At 35.0% G+C, this 8,762-nt stretch overlaps 2 protein-coding genes across 8 annotated transcripts; one reads left to right on the forward strand and one right to left on the reverse strand.

Annotated features, from left to right (window-relative positions):
* Window positions 1-734: 734 nt before the first annotated feature.
* Window positions 735-5,034, reverse strand: LOC124304083 (sodium/bile acid cotransporter 7-like). 7 transcript variants are annotated; one of them, XM_046762080.1, is made up of 6 exons: window positions 4,463-5,034; window positions 3,730-3,762; window positions 3,244-3,470; window positions 2,857-3,000; window positions 2,458-2,707; window positions 735-2,375 (listed from the first exon to the last, which is right to left on the reverse strand). In XM_046762080.1, exons 1-6 carry the CDS (start codon window positions 4,473-4,475, stop codon window positions 2,131-2,133), a joined length of 912 nt encoding a protein of 303 aa, XP_046618036.1. In that variant the 5' UTR covers window positions 4,476-5,034; the 3' UTR covers window positions 735-2,130. The 7 variants fall into 7 exon arrangements, with proteins under 7 accessions (XP_046618036.1, XP_046618035.1, XP_046618034.1 ...); XM_046762079.1 differs by having other exon boundaries at window positions 3,730-3,896; window positions 4,723-5,033; XM_046762078.1 differs by having other exon boundaries at window positions 3,730-3,943; window positions 4,723-5,033.
* A 91-nt stretch (window positions 5,035-5,125) lies between these two features.
* LOC124304082 (26S proteasome non-ATPase regulatory subunit 13) lies at window positions 5,126-7,515 on the forward strand. The gene is made up of 5 exons (XM_046762073.1): window positions 5,126-5,312; window positions 5,395-5,508; window positions 5,971-6,297; window positions 6,427-6,759; window positions 6,855-7,515. Exons 1-5 carry the CDS (start codon window positions 5,188-5,190, stop codon window positions 7,120-7,122), a joined length of 1,167 nt encoding a protein of 388 aa, XP_046618029.1. The 5' UTR covers window positions 5,126-5,187; the 3' UTR covers window positions 7,123-7,515.
* Window positions 7,516-8,762: the final 1,247 nt, after the last annotated feature.

Consider the following 8,762-nt stretch of genomic DNA (forward strand, 5'->3'; position numbering starts at 1 on the left):
TAACATGAAAAAAATTTTTTTTGTTATTTCTGAATGTTATAATTCACCAATGGGTGAAAATACCGGAATACTTAATACTTATTTTTTTAGAGGATTGAACACTCTACAAAAAAGATCCGCAGTCATATAATAAATCTTCTCATTAAAATGTTATTCTATGTCAAAGCTGAACTTGTATAAAATTGTACATTTTTTTCTCGATTAACAGTAAAACTATCAGACTTCTCACAAAATGTTATGGAATCTTCTCTATGGAGCATTTCTAGTGTCATTAAATAATTTACAAACTCAATAGTCAAAAACTGTTAAATTTTATCTATAATCATCTTTGACATTGAATAAGTTTTGAACAAGTAGATTTATCATATGACTGCGTATCTTTTTTAACAGGCATCTTATTTCACTTTACAACAAATATTGAATGTATGACTTTGAGAATAAAATACATGGTCAATTTTCTGCGTCCCCTAATAAATAAAATGTAGGTTAGAGATATAATTTATTTTTCAAATTTAGAACTATATAATTCAAAAAATATCACAAGGAGATTTACGGCTAAAGTTAAATATTTTACCTTATTGATTCATTACCTAGTTACTAAAACATACCTGTATTTATCGTGTATATTCCAAGATTCTAAACTTTCAATTAGTTTTGCTTCTAAGGGTATATAGTGCTTTGAAATTCTTTATAAGTCAGGATCTTGTGAAACAGATACTGTAGGTCGATTTTAGAGTTCCTTCGAGATTTATGTTGAAAAAGGTAATTTCCCACCTCTGTGTCATGATTTATTTACAAATTAGCTTAGTAGTAAAACCACGGTTTTATGGACCTCAAAATTCACCATTTCCCAATTATAATAGCTCCACAGAGAAACCCACTGAAGAAGAATATCACAAAATTTTGCTTTCACTTGCCGCTCAATAATCTAGTTTACAAAGATCCTTGGTTAATGATCGTCACTAAGTACATAATTAGTTTACGCTTATAGAATATAATAATAAGATATAAACTAGAAAATTCTCAAAATTGCGAACACGACTTCGGAATAAGTAGTATTAATAAATTTTCGCACCATTGTCCAAATTGTACATGCTATAAATTTATGAGAACTTTATAAACTCATTTTCCCAAATCACATACTTGACCTCTAATAGCATTCAGTTATGAGAAATTATGACCTTCAAGATTTCTATATCTGCAAAAATGAATTTTAGGAAGCTATTGCTTTGGAATGATCATTTTAGGAGTAAAGTTCTCTTGTATGTAATACAAATGTATTTATATGTATTTTAGATATATTTTAGCAAGTCCTCTCCCCAAGAAGAAACTTCACTTTCACGCAGAACTTTCGATATGCTATACCAGATTTTGCACCAATATCCCATGAATGAGTGTGTATTATACATATTTTAACAAGACTACTGCTTGCTAAAGTGCTAATTTAACGAAAAACTGAATTGCATCCGTCTTAAAAAAAAAAAAACAAAAAAAAAAAATACATTGGATCGTTAAATAAGGAGTACCTAAATAAGTTCAGTATAAACTGCCCTCGAAATGCTAAAGCTTGCTAAAATTCATTTTTCCAGATACAGATATCTTGGATCAGTGACGACTTACTGATTCAGCTTTGTTAAAATACTGAAGAAACAAAGCTTCATAACAAATAGGCTATATTGTAAAGACTTATAAAACTGTTATACCGAAGATGCTAAACATTGGCGCACTAAGTTCTATATCCGAAAAAATAGTACATGCAAAATTATTTGGAACTAAGAGAATAAGTCTTACGATACATAATCAATTCTTGTTGTTATGGTTTTAGGCTTTCGGAAGTTTGTCATTAATTTAATCTTTGCCAATTGATCGCACTATACTCCGGTATAACACACTATAAGTGAAACAATTATTAGCTGGTCAAGACTAATTTTACACTATGAACTTGAAAACTTTAACTATTTGTGTACGAGTTATAATATTATTGATAAACACGTTGCTCTTCGGCAAGGATCAGAGTCTGCCTGGGACTAAATCGTATGCTACTGGTTGCAGCGGTTGTGGGATAATACGGATCTGCAATGTCGGAAAGGAAGCCACCTTTGTATCGAATCTTCTACTTTTCATTGGACGTCAGGGTGCGACCCAGTTCGCCAAAAGACTTCCAAGCAAAAGTTGTGCAACTGGTAAAACTGAGAGTGGCAAAGTAATGGAAGGTCCATGAGCTGATCCGTGATATGCACCTCTCAAAAGCCATCCTCCAAGTCCAACAGACTTGTGAGTTGTCGTGAACAAGGCTGCCAGCAGAATCTTGCGGGATAACCAACGTGAACACAGCACCCAACAAAGCCAGGCAACAATGAGTTGTTCTACACAGGCTGAAATCCATTATCAATACTACTATATTATTAATGTCATAAGATAATTAAATTGTTTTCAAGTATTTCAGAAGATGATCACCGATCAAAATGCAGAGCAGTATGTCAACTGCCTGAAGAGATGATGCATCAGCCGACAGAGCATCACAGAACCAGTGATATGCAGTTAATAACAGTAATCCCTGTGGAACCCAGGCAGTTCGAGGTCCATCACAGATTTTCAACTTAGTGGTAACTGGCTGTAAAATACCACCGACACCTAAAGGTATCAAGGTGCTTAATAATAGTTCTCTGACATTGATGCCAACAAAAGGTGCAGTTGATGCACCCAGCTGAAACATTAGAAAGGAATTTATTTCATCCCTTTAACAAAAGGCGAGCAGAGATGATGAAAAATATTTCATAATATCTGTTAATCTGTTTTGATAGAGCTGCAAGCAGATTATCATTGACTTTTCCAAAATAGATCACACTATCTCACCATTATGTACAGCAAGAATGGGGATAGAAATAATCCGACGAAATATGATGTCAATGTTGTAACTATACTCGTTGGTAGATCTGCATCTGCCAATCGGCTCAGTACAAGACCTGTACTAAATGGAGGTGGCATACAATACAACACCTGAAACGAGTTTTTTTAATACACTAATCGTTTAAACTTACATAAACAAGTGGAGATCGTACATATGCTTCGAAATGGAATGTCTTTTAACGATTGATATGTCTCACATGTACACCTACAGAGATATATTTTGACTGATCCAAGGCCACTGGTTTCATGTGCTACTATCTATTTAATCTGCGTAGCAGATGATATGGGAAGCCCTAAATCGATCAGAATCCACCTTTAGTATACTCAAATTACCTCCATTCCCTTAAGGAGCCAAATGTTGACCCCAACGTATGTTAATAGACACGTTCCAACTCTGATCAATAGAGGCATCAAAATATACACAAAACAGATCACGAAAATCTGAAGGTAGCCGTTACTTAGCGCTGTGTAGAGCGAAAGTGGACTGAAGGATAGTCCAGCTTCTAAGTAAGTTAAAGGCACAGCAAAATACCAAATTGCCAGGTTCCCATTCATTACCCCTGCAATAAATACACCAATTTTATTTCCTACTTGAGAATTCTTTTATCTGTAAATGAGTTTATTGATAGAAGTAACGCAATGGCTATCAGACGCTAGATCGGCGCATCATAAAACTAGCATATAATCAGTTCTCAGTAAACACTTATTGTATCTTTGTAATTTGTAGGAAATTCCACATAGTTGTATGCATAAACCTGCTAGTTCAGTGAAATTAATCTATTGACAACGTAAATAATTACTGCAAGTGGTAACACTTACCGTTTACACCTCCAAAGTCAGGTCTTACTGATGCTAATAGCATACAGATTAATAACAATGCAAAGAAACGATATCGAAATACCAGTTTGTTTCTATTTTCAGATTTACTCATTATCGTATATTGTGTTATATCTTGCGCAGAGTTCTGAGTTCAACTCTTGAGACCCCTGTGTATATATAGTTTATCTCTGATTCAAAACTTTTTAATCCCATTCTGCTAGGATATGTGAACATTGATTAAAATCACAAAAGTATGGTATTCAAAAAAACCATGCGAGAGTTGATTACTCCCTAATTTTTCTCATTCCTTATAATTCCCAGCCTATCAGATCTTACTACCTGTGCAAGTATGTAGCATAGTTAGGTTCCTCAGAAATTATAGCACTGTTTGAATGCAAATATGAACTTGAAATTATTATTATTGATGGATGCTGCTGAAAATAAATATAATAAGTCATTCACAAATCCACTTCTATTTACTAGTGCTTCTATTAATGTTCGCTGAAAATCATGCGCTTTGTGTCATTGTGATAAAGACTAAGCTTTGCATATAATAATGTAGTTGAAATTTTAAAAAACAGAACTTCTTAAGTATTTTGGCATTTTTGCAAAACTACAGTAGTATCTAATAGCTAAAGGTGTATAATAAAATGGAAATAGGATGAATATGAAATGAAATAATAAAGATAACAACGAGATGTTTTTAATAGAACCTTACAATTATATTACTTACAAGAAATGCTCATTTTATAATACACACACTACTTATGAATAGCAAGTTGTAAGTAAATACAATAGTTATTGCAAGCATGATGTTATTGACAATTAAATATCCTATTATTAATAATAATCATAATGATCATTGTTATTAGCTGTTGATGAATTAGAGTGCATAATAGCAACGCCAAGTCGATAGTACGAAATCTACCAGAGAAATCCTACGTAAAAATATACAATTTTTCAACAAATCAATGAGTGGTTCTGCTCGTGTACCGTGTCATATACAGGTAGTGTCAAACTCGCACGACCGGTTGTACAGTTTTAAATCGAGCAGACGACCCAAGGGCAATATTCAATGCGTTTTTATAAACTAGTGTCTGTCAACCGATACTACCTGCAGATTTAAAAATATGGACCACAGGGCAAATAATTATGAGCGTTTTCTATTATGGCCGAAAAATAGTAGAAATAAATGACATCGTGAACGACAATTTACCGCACATACGTATTACATATATTACAAATTCGCGATTAATTGAAATCGCTTTGCTTCCCGTATAGCATTGCTCTAAATTCCGATCAATTGTCCGCAACTAACGACCAACGGCCTTATATCGAAATCAGTGGTCGAAATGCGACTACAATCGAACCTCGCACTGACGGCAGCTGCTAGAGTTGTGCTACGTGAATTGACGCCGCAAACGCCAGTTCTGAATTGTCGGGTCACTGTTGTTGAACATGGCGGCTGCAGTTGCTCCGAGTACTACAAAGGATGTCACATCATATTTATCCCAAAAACAAAACGTCCCCGATAAGGACTTATCGTCGGAATGGGCGCAGCTGGAAGAACTATACAACAAAAAGTATGTTAACCTGAACTTTTCATATGGCCTCGATGAATGTTGTGAAATAATTTTAACCTCCCATCATTCCGGTGACTTGCAGGCTTTGGCATCAGCTCACGTTGAAGTTGGAAACCTTCGTAAAACATCCTGCCCTACAGAAAGGCGATAATCTTGTACAACTGTACAATCATTTTTTGTCAACTTTCGAAAATAAGTAAGTATTAACATTATTGACTATGTTACAACAGGTTTGGAACATAACCTCACATTAGGGCATCGGTTAATACCGTTACTTTTATTGTTAATTAATCATACTTTTTCCTCAACCACATTACTATCAATAACCTTATTTTTTCTATTCACGTACATATCGGATGGAAACATAATATGAACTACATAGTATTATCGTAAGAGAGTACAGTTAAAATCTTATTTAAAATCTAATCATCAAATTTAAATAATAATGTTGGTAAAAAAAGCAAATGTCTAAACTTCTTATTTTTGTTCAGAGCAAGTTATTTCGGTTTTTGATATGACCATATGAATTTTACAATGCTTGTGATAATTTGGTTTCATTAACTGAAACAGGTAATTGATATCAAAATTCATCAATTCACTCTTCGTTATTCCCTCATGAAAAAAGCAGCTTTAATTTTTACTTTTTTATTCTATGCAGGATTAATCCATTATCGTTGGTTGAAATCTTGGCACATGTAATTCAGCAATTTCCGGATAAGCAAGAGGCTATAACATTCTTAGAGAAAACAGAATCAAAAATAAAAAACAACAATGAAGCAGTTGCTTTGTGCAAAGTTCTAAGTGGACAGATTTTGCTGGACAAGCTTAATGATCAGGACAGAGCAAAGAAGGTCATTGAAGAGGTCGAGTTGATGCTCGACAATGCCGATGGAATTACAACTGTGCATGGCAGATTTTATCTCCTCGCAAGTAGACTATATAGACTACAAGGAAAACACGCGGAATATTATCGTACAGCCCTTAGGTGAGTGTGTTTGTTTGAGATACGATGTCGACATTGTTGGCCCAGAATACGCAAATCCATTATTGAGCCATTTATTTTAATCGTATTGAAAACAATTTTGGAAACTGAAACTTTTTATTATATTTACAGGTATCTTGGTTGCATTGACCTTGACACCTTAAGTAAGCAAGAGCAAGAACAACACGCCTTTTTTCTTGGGCTTGCAGCACTTCTAGGAGAGGGTGTTTATAACCTTGGAGAACTTTTGGCTCATCCTGTATTAGAGTCTTTGAAGGGTACCTCCAATGCTTGGTTGGTAGATCTACTTCAAGCGTTTAATGCTGGGAATATTGCGGCCCTAGAAAAAACAAAGCCACAGTGGAGTAAAGTAGCTGATTTAGCTGCACAGGAATTGAAGCTCAGACAGAAGATTTCCCTCTTGTGTCTAATGGAGATGACGTTTAAACGGCAAGCTAATAATCGGTAAAATAATAAATACAAACCTATTTTATATTTTAATCAGTCTTAACTGAATTATTCATGCACCATTTAATTTGAATTCTTATTCTAATTATTAGGCAGCTGACGTTTGCTGAAATCTCACATGAGACTCGATTGCCTATTGGCGAAGTTGAACTTCTCGTTATGAAAGCATTGGCTCAGGGTTTGGTTCGTGGCGCTATTGATCAGGTAGCTGCCACAGTGAACATGACTTGGGTACAGCCACGAGTATTGGATCGTGGACAGATAGCTGGAATGGTACAGCGGCTAGAGGGATGGTGCAAAGATGTCAATTCAATGGAACGTCTTCTTGAAACTCGGGCATCCGAGATTCTTACTCTCTAATGTTGTGTCCCAAACTAGGACCGTGTTCAATGAAACAATGCAGTTTAGTAATTTGAAATTTGTTGAAACACACTGCGTAATTTTAACAGTATGTAATCCAGTTTTTCATTGACTTATTGCAAAAGGCATTTCTTTGTTATACCATATTTTCTTAGGACTACCCTAGGTAGGTATATTTTTTGCATGTCTCATTTCGGTCACTGGAACCTAATACTGGCGTATAATAATTATCAAACCAAATTCAAGCTTAACAGACGCCTTATAAATGAATCACAGATTGAATGCGGTGTCATGTAAGTAACTATAAAATAATGTGTAAGTTAACGAAAAAAAGGAAAGAATATCGTGATGTGGAATGATGGAACTAATAAAATTTCAACCTCGTCATTATGATTTTGACTTTCACATAACATATTTTTGCTAGGTGCTGGTTGTGCTGTTTAGTATTACATACAGTATCAGTGAATCATTATCAAACTTAGATTCAGTATTTAATAGATGTACCGCGGATATGCGGCCTAAAAGCGAAACTACTGACGCAATCGCGAATCGGAAAAATTTTGTCGAGAGGGCCTAGCTGACGAATGAGTAGGTTGGCCATGTCGCAAAAACCAAGAATAATAGCGTAGTGTCAAATATTTTAAATTAGCATTTTTAGATCATAGCTTTCTGTGGATATAGATATTTAGCTTAGAGCATACCTATAAGTAAAATAACGATCACACTTGCCGCAAACTTCAGACTCCGTAGCTCGTCCGGATTTTTGAAATTTCGACCGGTCGAGACTTGTTTCTAGCGCCGCGCGGCAGCATCTCACATTTCACGCACGTGTGATAACATGGTCATAACAACGCATTTAGCGGTATTTATTAAAGAAAAGCCTCTTAGCGTGACTTTGTCCCACGGACTACTGTAAATCTGCTTTATTCTAATAGTTGATCTTCCCTAACCTCAGGATATCAATCTCAAAATAAACGAGCTTTTCTACTCAGAACTTTATTCAATACATCAACAACTAGTTTTTATTTATTTGGCGTCTTATAAATTGAGCATTAATGTATATTCTTTTTCATTTTCGCCATCTACCAACGTAGTTTGGATTCCGCCGAGATGTGCCGCTATTTTTACTTTTGATTACCTTAGGTGATATCAGAAGAGTATTCGTTTCAGACGAAAATCACTTTTTCTAATTTCAACGAATGCTTAGGTTTTACGATCTTCTAGAATCCGAAAAACAAGTCTTGTGACATATGTCGGTTTGTCCGATAAACTCTTGCGATAATCTCAGAGACGAATCGATGAAAAAATTGGAAACTTACAGGATTTTATAATCAAATGATGGGTATCAAAAATTGCCATGTCCCGTTTAATTGGAACTTCCAGTTCTACCTGAAATTAACCGATTCCACCGATTCTTAATGTTTAATCGAAAAAATCTATAGTATCTCTTTTTTATTACTCTTCCTAAATCAACAATCATGTTTTTCTAAGTTTATTAATTTTACCAAATCTTACCGTCTGTCGGCCTATCGACTTGTCCGGACAAACTACCGTGATGATTTCGGAAACCTCGAAAACACGATGTGCGTTGCCAGCCGATGCCACTAGTTGTCTACAGGCATGCTCCAGTACCAAATAGA

This window comes from Neodiprion virginianus, chromosome 4, assembly GCF_021901495.1.
Source record: "Neodiprion virginianus isolate iyNeoVirg1 chromosome 4, iyNeoVirg1.1, whole genome shotgun sequence".
Lineage (NCBI taxonomy): Eukaryota > Metazoa > Arthropoda > Insecta > Hymenoptera > Diprionidae > Neodiprion > Neodiprion virginianus.